Source organism: Aspergillus tubingensis (assembly GCF_013340325.1).
Source record: "Aspergillus tubingensis WU-2223L DNA, scaffold_8, whole genome shotgun sequence".
Classification (NCBI taxonomy): domain Eukaryota; kingdom Fungi; phylum Ascomycota; class Eurotiomycetes; order Eurotiales; family Aspergillaceae; genus Aspergillus; species Aspergillus tubingensis.
In genome coordinates this window covers 4,185,997-4,207,161 of record NW_023336282.1, presented here as the reverse complement: position 1 = coordinate 4,207,161, position 21,165 = coordinate 4,185,997, and the positions used below count along the sequence as shown (strand labels likewise).

The window sequence follows — 21,165 nt, the reverse complement described above, 5'->3', positions numbered from 1 at the left end:
TCAGCAAATTATCCATCAGGAAGAATCTTGTGAATTTTGCCCTTATGAGATTCAAAGATTGGAATATACTGCTATGCATTGTGGCTTTGAGTAGCCCCCACTCATGAGTATTGTTTCTCAGGTGTTCACGATGGGTATCCCATCAGATAGTCCTCGATTTTGTGAGAAATCTCTTGTTACTAGTATTAGTTGATAGACACTGGTAGTCACTGATTTCCGACCATTATGAAGATAGAATCCAGAGGAAAGTGGTATTGAGGTATATGTGGTTGAGTGCTGACACTGAGAGTGACTTGTAGGATAGCATTTGACAGAACCATTTTTAAGGACTCTTAGAAGACCGGAGACCATTTCTATGAAGAGCAATTGTCTCAATTGCAATATAGTTATATATCTAGATATATAAAAGTCAATTTATGCAATTAAAAAGTCACCAGGATCTTTCTTTCTGCTCACTTTTTAGTAAAGATGAATAGGGAAGACAAAAGTACCTCGCGGCTGGTCTGTCCGGGCCGTAGCTTCCCTGACACTAACAACAGCAGATCTACTATCTACAACGGGGGCAGCCACCCAAATATTCATACATCAAACCCACACAGACAACACATAGGGCCCTCTCCTCTCTACTTTTCTGACTGTTATTATCCCCGTACCCATCATTGGACAGCAATCTGCAAACGTCCAGACCGCATTTAAAGGTCCAGGCCCATCTCACCGCCGAACGCCAAACCACGTCATGAATCAAGAGCTGAAACTACTGCAAAGCTGGTCGAAGTCAGTATCGGTGACCAGTTCAGACAATGCGCTTACTATAGTTCCATTACCATTGCTGACCGGTAGCTTCTATCTCTATCTAGATTCCAGTCACCGTCTGCTCCACAGTTGTGCGTGTTGACCAACACAGACCCAAGCATTGGACAACTTGGATTCGAGGTCTTGAACAGCCTCAACAGCCTCATCAACGCCTTACCAAAAATGATATCCACCTCACCTCACAGTCAAGTGTGACTAGATGTGACGATGTCTCCGACCTCATGCCCTATCACAGTCTGAGGCCCACTTGAGCACCGACATCTATGCTGTCACCATCAGACAATGGTAGCTTAGATTAGCCAAGGACCATTGTGGAGTGAGACATTGACCGTTTTTATTCTGATCGGGCAGGATTGGAGTTATACTTGGGTATACAGAATGGATCCTGCTATGGATCAGTTGTGGGGAGCTTGATCTAGGTATGTGCCTGGCCGAACTTTTCCCGTCTACAGGGCGATTGCCTGGTTCGGGGGAAATAAGCATGGAGACCATGCCATATCGCATTGCTCCATAGCAAGCTTCCATTTGGGGCAGATTCCTACTCGAGTGGGGTTTGTCCTTGATTTCTCGTTCCTTGATTTCTCCAGGCTCTTCATCTTTTGACTTTACACGGAAGCCCAGACACCCGCTATTGGCCAGCTTGCCAGGCACCCGGGACACCGTGGGAAGCGTCCGACCCATCCTTATTCGTGCCCGGCCGTGCAGAGCCGATCAGCCACACCCCAGCTGCCGCTGCCGATCGTCTTGCGGAATGTCACAGGCTACTAACTACACTAACCACTAACCAGTTAACCGCCTGCGTTCCACGTGGGTGCGACTCCAAGGTTAGTCTAGACCAGGAGTCAGCGGGCCCACGAATTCAATTGACTCTTTCCGAGACGGAAGACGGAGTAGACATCTGCCAACTTCAAGGCCTGACGGGTTCCTGGTGGAACAATGGCACGACTAGAACTTTTCGAGAGTGCCTTACCAGATTGCTTCGCCCCGTCATGACATCAGCCTACGAAGCTCAATCTCGCTTGTGGTGTTTCTACGAATCAAGCCTAATTTTAGTGGCTGGGATAAGCTGAAGCCGATGCAGTGCACAGGCAGCAGAATTGTATACTATTGACATCCTGCATTGTAGGCGTATTCGACGAAGTTTGGGACTGACGTATGCAATGGCGTCGCAGAAGCTGCAGCGACAGCACAAGGAGTGGAGGCAGACACTGTAACGGAGCTGCCGCTCTAACTAGCAGGGCGGCCGCAGCGTCGGATGATTTCCTGTCCATCTCCACTGACACCGCAAGCATCATACCTCGTGCGATGGCCTCGTCTGATGCGGTCGAGTCCGGTCATGTTTGGTGTCGTTTGAACGGTCGAAAGACAGCTCTACGCATGAGGTAGAGAACCGGAAAGGATCCGTGGCATTTTCAGGCCCATCCAGGTACGTGTGCAGCATCTTTTGTCTTGTATACTCGTCTCAGGTTAGAAATCCGTGGCTGGAAGTTATCTCACAACCCGGCCTCCACATGGGGGCCAGATCCCTGAGGTTGTCACCTTGTGACTCCTAGGATCCGCCGCCAGCTCCACCAACCAATCCGAACAAAGAACGCGGGTAATCTAACGAAAGTTACTGGTATTGATTTGTATGATTCCAAGCAGGAAGGCGCGATCGGGCCAATCAGAGCCCCACTCCCAGCCACATCACCCGCCCAACCTCCCCTTTTACGGCCGGTCCCACCCGTTTTCGCCACCCAATCAGTGCGCGCGTTGCTTATCGATAAGCCGAGATCCTCCAGCTCCCAGAACTATGCCCGTCCTCCCTCCCTTTCTCCCCTCCCTGCACTCTTTTCTGCAAAACAACTTCACGCGAAACGAACTGGTCTCTCGTTACTATTACTGCTCTACCTTGCTGCTCCACATTTGAAAAACAAAACCATCCAACCAACGCTCATCTGTCCTTCGTTACTCTCCTTCACGCTCTCTGTCAACCCACCCCTACCGAACTGCGTCTTGTCACTCCTTCATTATATTCCTCCCTAGGATAGTCTAGCAACATGATGGACGCCAGAGTCCCCAAGCGGGGCTTGATGGCAATGGCTCACACTGCTCATGCAGCGGGCATCTTTGCGGATATGTCCGTGGATGGCCCAATTATTGGCACGTTGGTGGTCGTCGCCGACCGCGCCAAAAACCTCCCAAACAGAAAAACAATGGGCAAGCAGAACCCGTACTGTGCTGCGCGCCTTGGAAAAGAAGCAAAAAAGACTGGTACAGACCTGCGAGGTGGTCAAACTCCCAAATGGTATGTATCTTGCCACCAGCTGAACTTGGACGTCATATAGACGAAGCTAACTGACGTAGGGATGATGAACTTCGCTTCAATGTACACGAATCTCCAGACTACTACAGATTGAAAGTATCTGTTTTCAACGATGAGAAAAAGACCGACCTCATTGGAGAAACATGGGTCGATCTGAGTGATCTGATCATTCCGGGCGGCAGTCAAAACGACCACTGGCATCCCTTGCAATACCGTGGAAAATACGCTGGCGAAGTCCGGCTTGAAATGACCTACTATGATACACGACCCGAAGATGAAGCGGTGATCGAAAGAAGAACGCCCGCCTCTGACAAGGTCCACCCAAGGAAGATTGCATCCTTCAGCTCAGGTCCCGCGGCGCCTAGCCCTGGTACCCTCTCTGGTCCCAGGCAGTTGAAAGATGTCAAAAGACGGCCACTCCCTTCGGATCCTCGCCCGAGATCTTCGGCGCACTCAAGCACATCGAGCAGCTCACCGGTTCGTGCTAATGAGAGCACGAACCCAGCTCCAACCCTCCACCACCACAGTCACAGCCATCATCAAGACCTCAGACAGCCAAGAGTGGATAATAGCAGCTCTGGAATGAGTGATAGCACCACCTCGCTCCCTACATACAACCATAGAGAATACGCAAGCCCGCAACGACTGGAAAGTAACAGTATGGTTGTTGCCAATCCCACGGGATCCTACCCCACGAATCCCTGTCCCTATCCTATCAATCCTTCAGACAGCGGCTCAGGTGCCACACATAGCACGACTTCATTGCCAACTTATCAGAATCATGATTACACGAGGCCTCATGTTGAGCATAGCAACCCGCCGATGAGCGACAGCTCCAGCTTGCTTCCACTCCTTCCAAACCCTCACCGAGTTGAGTACGCTAGCCAGGCACCGCCTCACAGCAGCAGCAACTCACTCGTCGGCAATGCCACGAGCTCGTACAATACGAGTCCATGTCCGTCTTATCATGCGGAGTACACAAAAATACCAGATAGCAGTTCGTTTGCCTCGACGAACTCGAGTGCACAACAGCCGGCCTACGGGCATTATCGTGAATATGCACAGATTGGATATACGCCCCCACTTCTCACCGACAGTCAGCCTTCTTCCCTGTCATACGCGATGATGCAACCCCGTGTTGAGGATGAAGAAGAAGACGGACTTCCACCCCCTCCACCCGCTCATCGCTCAGGACTGGTTCCCTCCAACCAACCAGTGCCAGTGGCGCCGAACCCTGCCCCTCAGGCGTACACGCAACCTGCCCCTCAGACGTACATGCAACCGGCTCCTCAGGCGTACACACAACCAGCTCCCCTGCCGCAGGTTACCATGCCCGAGCCGATGGAAAAGCCTGCTTCGGACAACAGTCTGCATACGACCCCGTCGTGGGATCCCAATTGGGATTATCCCAGAGGCAGACGTGAGGAAACTGCCGTGGCCACAACAAACGCAGTGCCAGCAAGTCTGGTTCCTGGATTTGATCCGGTAGTTGCAGCAGCCGAATCGGATCGCGCGGCGTATGAGCGAGAAGTCAGACGAAGGAGCGGTAATTTCGATGAAAATCCGCTGCAAATGGTTCATCAGCCAGTTGATAATAGGAGAAATTCTCGTGGTCTCTATGACGAGAATCCTCTGAAGAAACCTGTCGATACTCGGTCACTTGTGAGCCGAACTTCGACAGCTCCCAATAATCAGCTTGTCCCTAGAAGAAAATCAGTCAGCCCCCGACCCCCATCGATGAGGGGCCGAGAGGTGTCTCCTGTTCCGTTTTCTCCCGATTCCTATCTGCCTGAAGCGGCGCGAGAGCCAGCAGCGCGAGAGTCAGGCCCCATTATCGGGGATGATGGTCGGGAAATTGATCCTTCTGACCATTTGCCTACAAATACTTGGGCCCCAGAGCCCGAACGAAAAACCAAAAAGCCGGGAGTTGTTGTGCGTTTCCGCAGCCCCGTTCATCGAGACAGTCCTCCCAAGGACTACGGACATCGCAAGTCCATGTCCGAAGCATACTCTAATTCTCCCTCACGGCTATATGCCGAGGCAAACAACCCCCCTATACCATCTAAGGTGCCTGTTGGGTTACCAACGAAAAGTTATGAAAACATTGATCAAAGCTACGATGCTCTGAGCCGAGAGCTCAATACGATAGATATTGGAGGATCTGGTCGAGGCATGAAAAGATATGCCCTTAGTTACGTGTCTTAGATAGATACTTTTGTCTTTGCGTTATGGACAGCGATGTGCTGCATCTTTTTTCTCTAGATAGGATGTTTTTCTTTTCTTCTTGTCTCTGGCAGGTTCAAGTGTTTGCTTTAGATAGCTTTTTGTCATGTCTTTTCTTTCGGTTTAGGTAGCTTTTCATTCTTATTTCAGATAGCTAGCTATCTTTATGATACCAATGTTACTCATTAAAAGTCTTTACACTGTCTGAAGGAAGCGATATGCGAACACTGGTAGTATCGAACAAGCTTATATAATTATCTACAAACAGCCACGCCCAGTGATTTCATATGAACAGCTGGTACAGTAAACACACCTTAGCGTGGAGTAGACCTACGAGTAATCAACAAACAACCACAACGTAGTTCAAAACTAATCCCAGTCACTATACCCCGTACAGGCAATTGAACCCCCTCTGAGCCAATACCTACGCAAAACTAGCAAAAAACCTGGACGAAAGCAATTCTAGAACCCCAATGGAAGAATCGAAGGGCCAAGACCCGCAATGAATGAGACCATCACGAACCAATAGGGAAGGAACCATGATTCAGATTGACTTCATAATGAACCATTGATTGACATTGAACCCGTGCGGAGACACCCATACATCTTCTTTTATCTGTTTGGTGGGGACGAGTCACTGTTATGGGGGGAAGGGGATGACATCACATTTGTTGCCACTGGAGTTGAGGTGTGGGTATAAGTATCCTTCTTCGTTCGAGGACAATGCCTATTGTTCGATTATAATTTTGCGGAAGCTTATACTACTACTCCATAATTATTTCCATTTTGCCAATTGATTTAAACCCATCTGAATCTACTCCGATATCATCTATACTACCACCGAAAACAACCACCACAACACAACACAACACCACACAACAACAAACAAACAAAATGTCCTACCGCACCACCTCCAGCTCCTCCTCCGCCTACTCTTCCTACTCCTCCTCTACCTCTAATGACAACAACAACCCCCGAACCGAATCGACCGGCCACCGCTACGCCACCACCTCACACACCGACCCCACTGGCGCTACTACCGTCCGCACTGGATACCAGAACCTAGGCCAGGAGCCGGTTTTCGAAGAGCGGAGATTCGATTCCGCGGGTCGGGAGGCCGCGTTGTTGGATACCCAGGGTGGAATGGGTGCTGCGGGGGGAACTAGGGCTATTAGGGAGTTGGATGAGGATGCTGATGAGGGGGAGTGGGAGGATGGGACTTATTAAGTATTGAGTGATGGGGGTTTGTGGAGGGGATGATATGGTATATGTGTGTTTGATTTGATGGTAATGGTAATGGTAATGGTAATGTGATCTTTTTGATAGTATGCTGAAATATTGAGTAGCATGATTGTATATACGTAGTGATTGTTGAGTGTTGGGATAGTTGGTGATGGGTTATATCTGTACCGTGTCCAGCTGTCTAAGCCAGGTGTGCATGTCTGGGCTTTCGTCTAGGTCGTCGGTTAGATTGGGTATATATGTTGGTTGGTTAGCATGATAAATTTGATTGAATGGGGTTATACTTGGTAAATAAACCGATTGTGGATGCCACAGAGAGAGAGAGAATGTTCGTAAGATGCAGGTTAGGGAGCTCAATGATTATGTGAATGGTGAGAACTTATAGAAGTAGTCTCACTTTTGCTAGTGCCTGCTTGCTTCTTCGGGCTGTGGAAGCCGGATCGATCGCATCGCAGTGCTTTTGCGAAGAGAATGGTACTTTTGTACAGAGATGGGAACCGAACTGTAATTTAATGAGAGTGAAAGAATGGATATAATAGTTAGAAATGAATTAGTATTTTGATTATGTATCATCTTGATCTATCAACAAAAGAGAGAGGTTCTGGCTGAGTCCAACATAAAGGCTCCTGGAATGATCGTGCCGTGATACACCATGTCAAGTAATCTATTCCAGCCACGCCTCGATAGCAAATCGCAGGTTCTCCTGCAACCACTCCTCATCTCCTGTAGTCTCGCTTTCAAAGCCATGACCCCCTGGCCGCAGTGCCAAAACAATCTTATCCCCTCCCGGCTTCCCATCCATCACTTTCCTTGCCTTGTCCACGAAGGCTTGACTAACCTCCGGAGGCAAGATGTCATCTTCCAGGCCATGTCGGATAGAGATACCTCCACGGGGGAACTTGACGTCCGGCTCATCCAGCCGTTCCATAGGGTGCCGCAATGCCCGCCGGGGGTCCTTCTCAGTTCCACGTTCGTAGAGTTCATAGAGGCGTGCAACCTCAACAATGGCAAGCATTAAAGGCAATCGCTCAGGCGGTGTAATCGATGATTGGACTACTCCCTTTTCACTATCTCTGATCGCTTCATCGACAATACGATTTGCCTCTTCCAGAGACAGACCGCTCAAACGAGGTGGGTCCTTCCGTGCGGAAACATCCTCGACAGGAGCACTGAGAAAGCCAGGAAAGCTTGCTGTTGCAGCCCGGATCTCCTCTGGGTGCGCCAGGGCGTGACAGATACTGAGCGTGCCCCCGGCGGATTCACCGGCAGTGATGATGCGATCCAGGTCGAGTTCTGTTGGATTAGGCTGGGATGAGAGAAGTTCCGCCGCTGCGGGCGAATGCAGCCAGATCCAGAAATCCTCAATGTCGTCGAACAGGTCAAGGGTGGTGGCCTCGGGAAGGAGGCGGTAGTTTGGAGATACGATCACCGCATTGTGCTGTTTCGCGATGTCGAAGAGGTATTGGGGGAACCATTCAAAGAAGAGCGCGTCTCCGGTTAGCTACTGCAGGTTAGTATCGTACCGTATTGATGGTGCTTGTCTAGTGAGTGAGCTACTTACGAAACCCCCGCCATGGAAATGGATGATAACTGGCCGCTTGCCGGTGTAGTTTGACTGGGGGATGATGAGATCGGCGCGGATGTTGTGATCGCCGACTGTTTTATAGTTGGTTTGGACCAAGTCAAAACCGGCCAATCTCTTCTGCGCCAAGGGTGACTGCATTTTGTCAGGATTTCAAGTCAAAATTGCAATTGTATAATTGAGAGGATAATGAAGTAGGCAGAAGCATCATTCTGGCAGGAAATTGGCCCAATTTATGGTCTGTTGAAGATCACCTTGTTGAATGGCCATGTCGGACATCGCACGGATCAGCCGCTCTTCATGATGATATTTGTCTGGTTTGCTCTGTTTGTTGGAGAAGAACCTGGCATGTGATTGGCTATCTAGTTGGTATGGGGTGTGCTTGTTTGCATGGATAACCTCAGATGCAAACATCTTACAAATCTCATTTTTGCGCTCAGATTCTCGGATTTGACAATGAGACCGAAGCTGGAGTCTTGCTCTACCTCTGTTCTCGTGATAATGAAATTACTCAATGCAAGGGGATTAGCTTATGGTTTATCTGACAGGTTGCCTCCTGCTCAGCTCTAGTATTACTAAAGGAAATAAGTACGTGAACATTCACGTTAGATTCATACAAATGAAATTTTAATACTCAATAAGATTATCTATATAAATACTAAGTTTGTAAGAAAAAAACTAACACTAATCTTTGACTAAATAAAGACTCCATGGACACTCTATAATCGATGAGTTAGTAATCGGACTTCTCTGAATGCTTGCAAGTATATAACCTCAGGAATACAATCTGATCTGACTGTTATAAGAGAGTACTTCAATATATAAAATAGGTAGAGTATCAATTCTTAGTTGCAGGATGATTCGACCGAGTTTTTTGCTGTAGGGAATTTGACTGAATTACCGCTGAATAAACGCCCACCAGCAGCACCGGAACAAAGTATTCATGCCTAGGGTGTATTTCCACTGACTCATGTCTGCCAAGTCCTTCACCAGTTCCCACTCTAATATATTTGCAGCTATGTGATCTCCTGCCTACCTCTGCTAACCCTAAAGCAAAGGAAATAATGATCGGAGACTGGGCGTGTGGGGATCAGATTCCTCCCCACCTGCTGACGCGGACTTAAGCGGACTTAAGTGGACACACTAATATTTGACATCATGAGCTGTACTGCAATGGAAATAATTGAGTTTTCCCATACACCAAAACTCGTTGTTTCCATCTTCAAACTCCCCAATCAAACAAGATGTCCTCCAGCAGCTACAACTACAACAAACTCGCGGGCAAGCATGTCCTGATCTTCGGAGGCACCTCCGGCATAGGCCTGGGTGTGGCCAAACTATCACTAGCCGCATCAGCCAGAGTCACCGTGTCTTCATCCTCAAGCAAACGCATTGAGTCTACCATCCAAGATCTCAAGACAGAATTTCCAAGTGCCCAGATCCAAGGACACGTCTGCGATCTTTCCAAAGACACGATCGAAGAAGACCTCGAGACACTCTTCCAAAAGACCAACCAAGTTGACCACATTGTCTTCACCGCCACCGATGCACCAGCCATCATGCCCGTGCAGGAAATCACTCGGGAGAAGCTCATCGCTGCCGGTCAAGTGCGCTTTTTCGCAGCCGTACTCGTTGCCAAAATTGGCTCTCGCTATCTCTCCCCAGGTCCGGAGTCATCAATCACCTTGACGACGGGAACCAATTGGGAACGCCCGATGGCCAATTGGTCCGCGGTAGCTGGATACTTGGGTGGTACTTGCAGTGTTGCACGTAATCTGGCGGTTGATTTGAAGCCGATACGTGTGAACGCTGTGAGTCCCGGACTGGTGAAAACTCCGCTATGGAACGATCTGATGAATGAAGAGGAGCAGGAAAATCTACGCCAATTTGCCGCAGCGAAGAATCCGACGGGAAGGGTCGGTCTACCGGAAGAAGTGGCAGAGGCTTACATATATCTGATGAAGGATGCGAACGTCACTGGACGGATTGTGAGTTCGGATTCGGGTGCTTTGCTTGTGTGAGCGCATTGGTAGCATTGTCTTAGAAAATTAGAGAAAGCGATTGTTTGGACATAGAATTCCACGGCTTGCTTTGGATTTTATTGCAGATATGCTGTCTGAAGACCCCTAAACCGATTGGCTCAATAACTATATTGTCACGTAACTGCACCCTAATACTAGCCCCGGTGCCTCCGCCATAATTCCAGATACGTAGTACCTAGACCAACGCGATTATAAATACAAATAAACTAGGCCACCTCAACACGCTCGTAATTGTCTCCTTCAGCGCCTGACCTGTCTCATCAGTCCACACAACTTAACAGCACTACTCCGATCCAGGGCGCAGACACGCAAAGTCCAAGACCAAGGAAAAAAAAAGCCAACCGTCCAATAACCACCAACGATCTATAAGCGAGAAGCAAACCGTAGTACAAATTAGGCACACATGGTCGATTTGACCCTTATATACTACCCGAGATTACATTCCAGACTAGGAGCCGCCGCCTCATTGATCTCAAATCTAGACACGACCCTGGTTGAATTGAGGTCATTTACGTCCACATGCACATTACCTCATTATCCGAACGGCTGTGTCACCTTTGGATAGTGTTTCAGTCATTTAGTTCCATGTTGTGCGCGCGTATACCCCTACACTGCCCCGTCCGTCATGATAGCCGGGTTTGCAATCCCCCAGACAGATTGAACTTGTATATTCCCTCCGTATATGCCTAACGTCATGCATATACGAGTTGGTCAATTGACCTTGTATTGAGGACTAGGCAGATACATGACTGGGACCGAGCCAGAACCGAACATGGACTATCATAAGGGACAAATAACTTATATATAGGACCATGATCTACTTCCATATCATCGGCTACAAGTCAGAGTGTGAATCTTCAAACAAACACCAGATAACTGACCACCTTATTTATCAGAACTACTGCCTACTATATACTACCAAAATGAACCTCCTCACCACCCTCCCCCTTCTCCTCCCTTACACCCTCGCCCACCCAACCAACCCCCTAACCGCCGCCCTGGACATCGCCCACGACGCCACCCAATCCGCCGCGAACATCATCTCCTCCACCCCCAATATCATCACCTCGAACGCGCCCTACGACCTCGTCTCCGATCTCTGCTCCCCAACAGGCGCAAACTACTGCAACCTCGGCATCGCCACGTACGCACCCAACGGCCGGGTCCAGTTGCGCGAGACCTACGTCTACGATCGTTCCTGTAGGGGAATTGGTGCTCTTCCGCAGAGTCTCGATACGGGCCATTGGTCTCTGCATTCGTTGCTGCCGTGGACGGTGGAGGTTGATGTTAAGGGCGGTGGGAATAAGCCGGAGGGCGATGCTTGGTATGCCGGACGGAAAATCGATTTGGGGAAGAAGATGGCGTGTAAGGATTGTGCGGGGGGCTTGAAGGATTGGCAGTGTTGTAGGGTGGCGTTTGATTGCCGGTAGATGACTATCTTAGGTTAGTGGGAACTAGCTGGAGGAGGGGAGGAGAGTGATGATGGTCTCTTTCGGGTTTGAATGTTTTTGTCTTGTTTGGGGGAATTGATGGTTTTGGGTCAGTCATGAATTCAATGAGAAGATTATGTTAAAGGAAGAGTGTGACTGTGTGTGTAGAAAAGGGGTTAATGGAAGTGGAGAATAATGGTCGCTTTTATAGGTAGTATGATTTTGGGACGGACGTATTGCTGTCCGATATGTCGTTTCTGGCCTTACAGTCAGCATTTGACATATGATGTGGTCTAATCCGATAAGTACCGTAATGGCCATCCTGATTGCAGATGACTACCTACATTAACCCTTCTAGACAACACGGAAAGCTTCGGCAGCTGAATGGCTCATTTCCTTGGATGAAGCACATGCTAGACAACTATAACTACCGAGTTAAGGGTCCAGGATCCATCACTCCAGCTCCACCCGACCAAAGCCCCCGCTTCCTATTTAAAGGCTAGGGAGGCACTGGTGTCTTGGAAACGTGTCAGGAAGAGTTCCCACCTTATCCCCATTTGTATCATCATGGCCATTGCGAGTTCCACCTCTGCCGCCCCGAAAGGCAACGCTTTCGTTGGAACCGAAGGGATTTATAACCTCCCGCACCATAAACGGGAGATCGACCGTCTCCAACGGCAGCACAACTTCATTCTGTCGTCCACAGGAGGTCTTCTCCTGAGCATGCCTGTGGAGACCAATGCTACACTGAGGATTCTGGACGCTGGTGCAGCGGACGGTAAGTGGAAAGGAGAGAGCCCTTCTGGCGTCAAGATAGCTCCGTTGACTCATGATGCTGGAGTAGGAACCTGGCTTCGTTCTGTAGCTCAGAACTATCCCAATCAGAGATGGTCCCTTCATGGCATCGACATTGGCTCCGCACTTTTCCCGCCCCCATCTGCAGACGGTCCGATTGTGGATCTTCGGAAGCATGATATCCGGGAGCCAATTCCAAAGCATCTGCACCTACCAGAAAGCTTCGACATCGTTCATCAACGCTATCTTATATGGGGCCTGAAAAGCTCGGAATGGCCACAGGCCGTGGGAAACTTGCGTTCAGTGTTGAAGCCTGGAGGCTGGATTCAGCTCGTGGAAGCCCAATGGGTAGATCGTGACACACCATTTGACCCTGTTAAGTTCCCTACCCTTGCCAAGATGTCGGAGTTCGAAAAGTGGAGCACTGCTGCTTTTGGGATGAATGCTTATATTGCTTATGAACTGGAGGATTTGCTCAGTGACCTGGGGTTTAGGAACATTAAGAAAACATCGTTCGCTTTGGGGTATGGTGCAATGGCTAGAGAGGAGCAGTGGAAAGTGGCCTCTGCTCATATATTGGTGGAAGGATTCCGCAGCCTCGGGCATAAAATGCCCCCTGGCGGTATCCCTGGGGTGGCAAGAACCCCGGCTGAGTACGATGCTTTCTTGGACGAATTGCGGGACGACGTGATAAAGCATGGATATGCGCCGCAGCTGAATATTGTCATTGGGCAGAAGCCCTCGGAACTGGCTTTAGCCTCACTCTGAGTGCACAGGCGCTGAGTTTGTCTGGACAAGGTACATGATGTGGGTTCATGCGTTGGACCATATATTGTAATGTGTTTATTCTTGAGTGTTTTGGTTGAAATGCTATAACTGTACTTCGTATACCAAGCATGATAATCACCAGAGATGTAGAGTAGCCAACGATGGCGCCAGCGTCGTGGCGGGTAAACAGGAAGCTTATAAACGGGTTGGACGAGGTTGGACGGGAGGGTGAGGAGCGAGCATGTGCAGGTGGTACGAGGGAGCTAGGGCCTCAACTCCTTTACCATACTTCTGATCGGAACCTTATAGATCACGACCACAACGAGCACGGAAATAAAACTTATCGCGATCGGAAGAGGCCGTCTATGTGTTTTCCCCTGCCCTGGCCATGCAAGGAGGCGGGTGTGGTTCCACCTGCACCTGCGACCAGCTCCACTGGCTCAGGCAGACAAGGCTGCCTGGTTTGATGGCTAAAATCATACATGATATATGCGTCCGGAGTCGTTCCGCCATAGCTAGGCCAGAAGCCTATGCTGTGTACTGACCAGGCTCATTCTGTGTGAGATATGAATCACCGACATAAGGCACACCTTCACACGTCTGTGTCGGAGATCAACTATTGCCCGAGGGCGGTATAATACTGATTCCAATGGCAAGGCATTGTTCATTCGAGCACACTGAGCCTCACAAGTGTGATAAGGCTACTGGCATGCTTGCTGCATGCATAAGCGGCGAATAGCTTTGAGACCGCACCAATCATGCAGGTTATATGATGATGTTCCCAATGTATTTGCATATGTACCGTGAGGTGGCTGCTCTCATCGAAATTATCCCAAGGCTACAGCGTCGCTGCCTACCATCATTATTCGAGACTCTTCTATTTGCCCTCTCAAAGAAAATAGCAATATAGACCTGAATGAATGGCTCCCCATTCTATAAGTATCAGCCTCGCCCGAAAGTAAGTTTGTTCATCAGGCTCTTCATTTCTTTGTTTACCTAAAAAAATTCATTAGTTGACAGCAACATGGGAGAACAGCCAGGCCTAACAGAGAAGGAAATCGACGCGGAGAACACCATTGAGGAGCCGACCCCTACAGCCAAGGAAGAATGCGGTGATCAAAAAAACGCTGAAGAAGACCAACAAAAGACGACGGGAGCGGACTCCAGCTCTGAAGAATGGCAACACCTTGATAATACTGTCCCCGACGAGGCATCTTCTTCGCTTGGTTGTCCTGTGAATAAAGACCTAGAGGACACTATACCAGATGACTCCCAGAAAGGCTTGGTGGAAGAGAGTACCAATACGGTTAACACGCCAACATGCAGCGATACAACAAAGGAAGGAAGCCAACTAGGCGATGACGAAGCCATTGAAACACATGTTGACGAGGGTGAGCCACCAGCCACAATTTCGTCTAGCGAAAACAAAGATGTCGACCAGGGCAATTCGAGCCCTAATCGCGAAAGACTTGACGAAGAGGTGAACTTACTTGATAGCAAAGAGAAGTGGACCAATGCAGAAGGAGAAGACAGCGAAACACACGAATCCGAAAACAATAACGTCGACGACAACCAAGCCCACAAGATCGACGAGAATATTGGCAACACAATCAATGGCGACCAAGTCAATGAAGAAATTGCCGAAGAGACGAACGATAACGGGATTCATCATAACAGTGAGGGGGAGAGTAGTGATACTCAAAATGACGGATATAACGGTGAAGAAGACAACAGCCAGCGCGATGACGATGACGAAGACACCAAGTCTGCCTCCAGCACAGATAGCAACTACTTTTTCAAAACATGGAGGTATTTACCAGAAGACGAAGACATTGCTGAAGGGAATGAGATGGACCTGAAGTTTGATGATCAAGCCATTGAAGACCTTGAAGCCAATGTGAACGACATGGACGATGAATCGCCCTCCCGCTTGGAATGGCTTAGACAGAAACGGCTGCTAGCTGGGCTGCAGCTATCCAAGAATGAACAGCGCCTTGAACGGTTGATGGATCGTGTAATGTGTCTGATTGGCCAGGAGAATATCAAGGCTCAATTTCTGGCCCTTAAAGCCAGAATTGAAGCAGATAAGGCGCGGGGCGAAGACTTCAAAAATGCCCATCATGACATAATGATCACTGGAAGCATAGGAACCGGTCAGTTTATTTCCGGAATTGCGTGAATATTCACTGAAGAGCATAGGAAAAACAATCGTGGCCAAGCTCTATGCGGAGTTCCTTGCTTGTTTTGGTCTTGCGGCGAGGAGTATCAGCCATTATTCAGGGTTCCACGTGGCATGCAAAGAATTCCACCGTTGGCACCCGTCAGAAGGAGTATGCTTAGTATTCCCTTTTCTCGAAAGGTCCATATATATACTAAAATATCACAGGTCATGTTCATTAACCGAGCCGACCAGCTTACAACACATCCAACAGTGACTGACGAGTTTCTCACTTTCATGCGGAACTTTGATGGAGATATTGTGGTCATTCTGATCGGACCGCACAAAGGGTTCAGTGATACCGGAGCGTCTCGCCTCTTCTCCATGAAATTGGCTCTCGAGGACTATTCTGATGAAGAAATCCATCGCCTGTTGGTTCGTATACTGAAAAAGGCTAAGTTGCACGTTGAAGGGGGTTGGGATGGACCGTGTCTAAAAATCCTGACTCGTCGAATTTGTCTTACGCGATCAGATAACGCTTTCAATAATATCCTTGCTTTGCGCACTGTTCTGGAACTGGTGATGAATCGTCAAGCTTTGCGACTCCGCCAGTCATTAGGAGACACGGCAGCCAAGCGCGCGAAAGCAGCCAAGCGCGCGAAGGAACCCAACTATAACTATCTGACAAAACTCGATCTTCTCGGACCAGAACCAGTGAACAAACTCAGAGACAGCGAGGCCTGGAAGCAACTGCAAGACATGATCGGGTTCCAGGAGGTCAAAGAGATGGTCGATGAACTGGTGCATCAAGCAAACACCAATCATCACCGTGAGCTTCAAGGCCTATCTCCACTTGATATACCCTTGAACAAGGTGTTCTTAGGCCCTCCAGGTACTGGAAAAACCACAGTCGCCAAGCTATATGGGCAGATTATTACCGAAATCGGTCTCGTCTCTGGTGATGAGGTTGTGGTGAAAGACCCATCTGATTTCATTGGGCAATATATCGGCGACTCGGAAGCAAACACCAAGGAAATACTCCGTGCTACTGAGGGCAAGGTTCTCATCATTGATGATGCGCATATGCTGTATCAGGGAACTGGGCATGGGGCTAATTGCTCAGATTCGTTCCGGCTCGCTGTTGTGGATACGCTAGTTACAAATACTTCGAATGAACCCGGCGATGACCGTTGTATTATCCTCATTGGTTATCCGGACCCGATGAAGGAGTTCTTCAACAACAGTAACCCGGGGTTACGACGTCGATTTCCATTAGAAGAGGCTTTTCACTTTGAAGACTACTCAGTCGATCAGCTTGCCATGATTCTTGACCTGAAAATGTCGCATGATGAAATAGAGGCTACCGACCAGGCCAGAAAAGTTGCCCTAGAAGTTCTTGCGAGGGCTCGAGACCGGCCCAACTTCGGAAATGGAGGTGATGTCGAGAATTTGCTTGGCAAAGCAAAAGCGGCCTTTTACAAGAGATTGAGGGGTGTTAGGAACCGAAAGGAAAAGAAGATCGAGGCCTCCGATTTTGACCCAGAGCATGATAGGGCCTTCAATGGTAGCAAGGCATGTGATTCACTCCTCTCATCAATGATCGGCATGGACAGTATCATCTCCCTTTTCAGAAGTTATCAAAAGGTATCGTCCGGAATGCGATCGCAGGGGATTGATCCGCGTCCATATATCCCATTCGCGTTTGTCTTCAAGGGCCCACCAGGGACTGGAAAAACTACTACAGCTCGCATTCTTGGTGATATATTCTACGAAATGGGATTCCTCTCCACCTCCGAAGTCATTGATTGCTCTGCGACAGATTTGATAGGCGAGTATGTAGGGCAAACAGGACCCAAGGTGATCAATCTTCTGGAGCGGGCTTTGGGCAAGGTACTATTTATCGACGAAGCTTATCGGCTAGCGGGAAAGTCCACTGGCAACTGCTCGAGCTTTGCTAATGAAGCTGTTGGAGAGTTGGTCGACTGTATGACAAAGCCACGCTACTCTCGCAAGCTCGTGATTGTTCTAGCTGGCTACTCGGATGATATGGATAGGCTACTTCATATGAATACGGGTTTACGGTCTCGGTTCCCCACCGATATTGTCTTTCCATCGATGAGCCCAGCTCACTGCCTTGAATATCTTGAAGTGCAGCTAGGGAAGCTCCAGATAAGAGTGGATCGAAGCCCTACCATGAGTGAATGGGAAGATTCAACTGTTCGGGACCTGTTCGCCCGGTTGCAAAAGACAAGGTCTTGGGCAAATGCCCGGGATGTTGAAACACTGGCTCGCAATATCGTTTTCGAGGTGTACAAGAGTCAACGGGGCACCAGTGACTCCGACCTCAGCGTTTCTATGGACGATATTATGAACTGTCTAGATGATATGCTGGACCAGCGCGACCAGTCTTCTGAATGAACGCCCTCTGACGCGCGGGGTCATCTGACGCTTAGCTCACAGGTTGTTAATTGAGATTGGTATTCATTTGGTTGCATCGGTTATTGATATTGGTAGCTTGCATTCATACAGCTCAGGTGCATTCAGACATATTCTAAACTATTTCTTTCAACTTAAGCACTATATTGTTAATAATACTATGAGTTTGGTATTTCATTAAGCAGTCCCTGCGCGGTACCTCTTATGATTCATGACAGTGGACTATACAAAGACAAAAGAAATTGAGCTTCACGATCTCCATTACTCATACATACAGATAAGGTTGTATTCTCGATTCTTGGTAAGAACGATACAAGAAAATCTAGAAATAACCTCTACCTCAATTCGAACTCGCTTACAAGTTTTTAGACGTATATTAGGTAAAAAGATAGAACTAGATAGACAGTATAAGCATATTTTCTCAATATGCATTCTCGGACACAATTACCGAGTCGGAGCCAATATTTACTAGAAATAGTATCCTATGAGTACAGATAGTTATGAAATTTAGAAGAAACTAGCCGTAGTCCTATCAATAATCTATACATAGGAAAGTACACATATCAGAAGAAGATGGATAAATAGATCTTGACATTTATATATGGGGAAATCTCCGATCGGTTTGATGGGCCCGGGTCTTGCCTCTAGTAAATGCAGGATCTGGCAATATCACCAAGATTCGGACCCTGTACATGACTACGCCTATAAAGGGGGTCTCCATTATGTTTTATCGTTGAGTCAAAAATATCTATCGCTCTAATTATCATATCTTACCTCGTTCTTATGAGGGCATGGTAGACTCGTAATTCCCTTCTTAAAGCATAGTACCTCTGACTTAGATTATGAAGGCAACTGACATTTACTCAACACCAAAAGTTCACATTGAAGAACCCTCATTGAGCAAAGACACTATACATCTATCGATATATTAAGCGCAGACTTCCCAAGCCTATTGCCAACAATACCCCCCCATTCGTCGGTAATATCGACGAACAACCATGGTAAAAGAGTGTCTCGACTACGACATCGGCCGAATCCACTACATCGGACCGGACAAGCATCCCGAATTCACCGTTTACAAAGATAACAAATACTTCAGGATAACCATCGGCGATGTGAGAAGATACCCCAGGTTCTACAAGAAATACAAAGCACGCCTCCGAAAATCAAATCACCCGTCGCACAGAGATCTAAAGGACGCCAAGCACAGTGTCTACCGATGCATCCTGAAGTACTGCGTTTTGAATAAACTAGCCCCCCCCCCCCACATTCGACTATACCAAGATCCACACAGTAGAGGACTGCTTCAATGAGCTCGGAGTTGTTGAATGGCGTATAGACTGGACCAAGGAAGGTGGCTTCAGATTAAAGACACCGGAACCCATCAGCAACGGGGTTGACTTCAGAGGCGTAGCCATCCCCGATGCCGTGGCGACTGGATATCCATGGCTTCCTGCATATAATCTCAGGGACATCACAGTTAAATTGGACCCTGATCCAAAATCCGTCATTCCTAAGAAGGTGTCTCTGGTTGAACAACCTAATGAGGCCCTCTACTTCAAGATGCTCACGGGAAGGGACAAATTGGATCTGATCTGCTCTTATAATGAGGTCGAGAGCTATACGAAGCTGTGGGACTCTGGGATTTACGATGAACCGCTTTTTTTAGGGGCTCGTGTTGTTGGTGTGGCGCAGGACTGCAGCAAAAAGGTGTTTGGTCTTCTTTTGTTGTACATCGAGGGTTCTACTCTCAGTGATGTGATGCGGGATGGACGACCGTTGCCGGATAAAGAACGCCGGGATAAATGGTATTGGCAGATCAAGAATAGTTTGAAGATTCTTCATCGGAGGGACTTGCTTTGGGGAGATCCTAAGGCTGATAATAATGTGCTCATTGATGTGAATGATGATGCTTGGTTGACTGGGTTTGGGAAGAACTGTACGGCCCCGTGGGTGGATAGGCGGGCAGATGGTACGCTTGAGGGGGATAAACAGGGAGTTAGGCGGTTGAAGAAGATACTGCTTTGAGGGTTTACAGCGGAGAATTGGCTTTAGTGTAATTGAACAATACTGGTATGCGCTAATCAACGAATTGCTTTGGAGGAGATAGTAATCAAGAAATTATCCACCCACCAGTTGCCCCGCCGAGCCCCATCAACCCATCATCATTGGCGAGGGGAGAAATTACCTCAAAATAGCAAAACAGCAAGACCTGAAGATAGGTTTAAAGTGGGTCTGAGCATGATTGAGGGAATATGGCAGCGCTCTGACATGATGTTACAAAAGAAGCATAGTCAGGCAACAAGGCCATAATCAGGCAGCAACTGTATTAATGACTAAGCACTCAAGGGCCCCTCCAATTTTACAATATTAATCTGAAACAATGTGAACTTCAAACATCATGGGCTTCGTTGCACTATAGACTGTCTCATAACTACCCACAACAACCCGTCGTCCACTCTTCTGTCTGTTTCCCCGGCTCTATCTCCATTGCTTTCGTCGTATCCGTTGCCCTGGCCCCTGGCCGCGCCACCACGACACGGTACTCGCCCCGGTCGCAAAACACCTTCCCCAGAAACGCCCCCAGGAAGATAGAGATGATCATGTACCCATTGTAGTACATGGCAATCAGCATGATAATGTACGCGAGCCCGAACTGCAGTGTGTGCAGTAGCGCCCGCGCCAACTGCTGCCAGGGACTGGCTCGGAAGGTAAGCACCGTTGGCCCGTGCTCCAGGCTGTCACCGCAGAAAAACTGCATGCGGTCCGATGTTGTTTGCGCTGCAACGTAGCGTTGGAATTGTCGTTGGAGATGGTCCTCGTATTGCTTGCTTAGGAGGCGGAGGAAGTCGAGTAAAACGACGAGAAAGGCGACTGCGATGCATGAGACGGCGAATTGGCCCGCCGTGTTGATGTGCCAGGTGGAGGAGAGGAAACCTGCAATTGTTAGGGCTGGATGGATCAGAGCTATACGAGTACTAAGAATTCATACAGGCATCGATTGTGGTCCAATTCCATAACATCTGCCATGCTGATTAGTCATCAGATGTCGAACAGAGGGTGAGACGACGTACGGTTACCGAGCAGGCGCTCGAGTTGGAGCTGGACATGTCCATGTGCATGTCCATGGTGGTGATGGTGATGGTGATGGTGTTGCAGTTTGGGAACCAATGGAGAGGGGAATGGCACGGTCTACTTATACGAAGCGTGAATTGAGCAGATTATCACGTACGATGCTTGGCGATGAGCAGATATCGGCCTTGGCGACTCCACCGCGATGACTCCACATCCAATCCTGAGGATATAGAAATGGCCACTGCCACCGGCTCGAGCACACCTGCAAATTTTATCCCATCTACACTTCCTCCACC

The 21,165-nt window shown here is 48.6% G+C and overlaps 9 protein-coding genes across 9 annotated transcripts; 7 read left to right on the top strand and 2 right to left on the bottom strand.

Annotated features, from left to right (window-relative positions):
* Nucleotides 1-2,852: 2,852 nt before the first annotated feature.
* Nucleotides 2,853-5,323, top strand: AtWU_07688 (uncharacterized protein; the record flags this gene model as incomplete). The annotated part of the gene is made up of 2 exons (XM_035502797.1): nucleotides 2,853-3,100; nucleotides 3,160-5,323. The coding sequence occupies 2 exons, from the start codon at nucleotides 2,853-2,855 to the stop codon at nucleotides 5,321-5,323; spliced, it is 2,412 nt and encodes an 803-aa protein (XP_035358690.1).
* Nucleotides 5,324-6,235: 912 nt separating this feature from the next.
* Nucleotides 6,236-6,568, top strand: AtWU_07687 (uncharacterized protein; the record flags this gene model as incomplete). The annotated part of the gene is made up of 1 exon (XM_035502796.1): nucleotides 6,236-6,568. One exon carries the CDS (start codon nucleotides 6,236-6,238, stop codon nucleotides 6,566-6,568), a length of 333 nt encoding a protein of 110 aa, XP_035358689.1.
* Nucleotides 6,569-7,247: 679 nt separating this feature from the next.
* AtWU_07686 (uncharacterized protein) lies at nucleotides 7,248-8,306 on the bottom strand (the record flags this gene model as incomplete). The annotated part of the gene is made up of 2 exons (XM_035502795.1): nucleotides 7,248-8,084; nucleotides 8,145-8,306. 2 exons carry the CDS (start codon nucleotides 8,304-8,306, stop codon nucleotides 7,248-7,250), a joined length of 999 nt encoding a protein of 332 aa, XP_035358688.1.
* Nucleotides 8,307-9,409: 1,103 nt separating this feature from the next.
* Nucleotides 9,410-10,186, top strand: AtWU_07685 (oxidoreductase, short chain dehydrogenase/reductase family; the record flags this gene model as incomplete). Its single annotated transcript, XM_035502794.1, has 1 exon — nucleotides 9,410-10,186. One exon carries the CDS (start codon nucleotides 9,410-9,412, stop codon nucleotides 10,184-10,186), a length of 777 nt encoding a protein of 258 aa, XP_035358687.1.
* A 944-nt stretch (nucleotides 10,187-11,130) lies between these two features.
* On the top strand, nucleotides 11,131-11,637 carry AtWU_07684 (uncharacterized protein; the record flags this gene model as incomplete). The annotated part of the gene is made up of 1 exon (XM_035502793.1): nucleotides 11,131-11,637. The coding sequence occupies one exon, from the start codon at nucleotides 11,131-11,133 to the stop codon at nucleotides 11,635-11,637; it is 507 nt and encodes a 168-aa protein (XP_035358686.1).
* A 567-nt stretch (nucleotides 11,638-12,204) lies between these two features.
* AtWU_07683 (class I SAM-dependent methyltransferase) lies at nucleotides 12,205-13,200 on the top strand (the record flags this gene model as incomplete). The annotated part of the gene is made up of 2 exons (XM_035502792.1): nucleotides 12,205-12,415; nucleotides 12,482-13,200. The coding sequence occupies 2 exons, from the start codon at nucleotides 12,205-12,207 to the stop codon at nucleotides 13,198-13,200; spliced, it is 930 nt and encodes a 309-aa protein (XP_035358685.1).
* Nucleotides 13,201-14,224: 1,024 nt separating this feature from the next.
* Nucleotides 14,225-17,776, top strand: AtWU_07682 (P-loop containing nucleoside triphosphate hydrolase protein; the record flags this gene model as incomplete). Its single annotated transcript, XM_035502791.1, has 3 exons — nucleotides 14,225-15,353; nucleotides 15,400-15,530; nucleotides 15,587-17,776. 3 exons carry the CDS (start codon nucleotides 14,225-14,227, stop codon nucleotides 17,774-17,776), a joined length of 3,450 nt encoding a protein of 1,149 aa, XP_035358684.1.
* Nucleotides 17,777-18,792: 1,016 nt separating this feature from the next.
* On the top strand, nucleotides 18,793-19,822 carry AtWU_07681 (protein kinase-like domain; the record flags this gene model as incomplete). Its single annotated transcript, XM_035502790.1, has 2 exons — nucleotides 18,793-18,909; nucleotides 19,049-19,822. The coding sequence occupies 2 exons, from the start codon at nucleotides 18,793-18,795 to the stop codon at nucleotides 19,820-19,822; spliced, it is 891 nt and encodes a 296-aa protein (XP_035358683.1).
* A 406-nt stretch (nucleotides 19,823-20,228) lies between these two features.
* On the bottom strand, nucleotides 20,229-20,922 carry AtWU_07680 (copper transporter family protein; the record flags this gene model as incomplete). Its single annotated transcript, XM_035502789.1, has 3 exons — nucleotides 20,229-20,731; nucleotides 20,787-20,817; nucleotides 20,869-20,922. 3 exons carry the CDS (start codon nucleotides 20,920-20,922, stop codon nucleotides 20,229-20,231), a joined length of 588 nt encoding a protein of 195 aa, XP_035358682.1.
* Nucleotides 20,923-21,165: the final 243 nt, after the last annotated feature.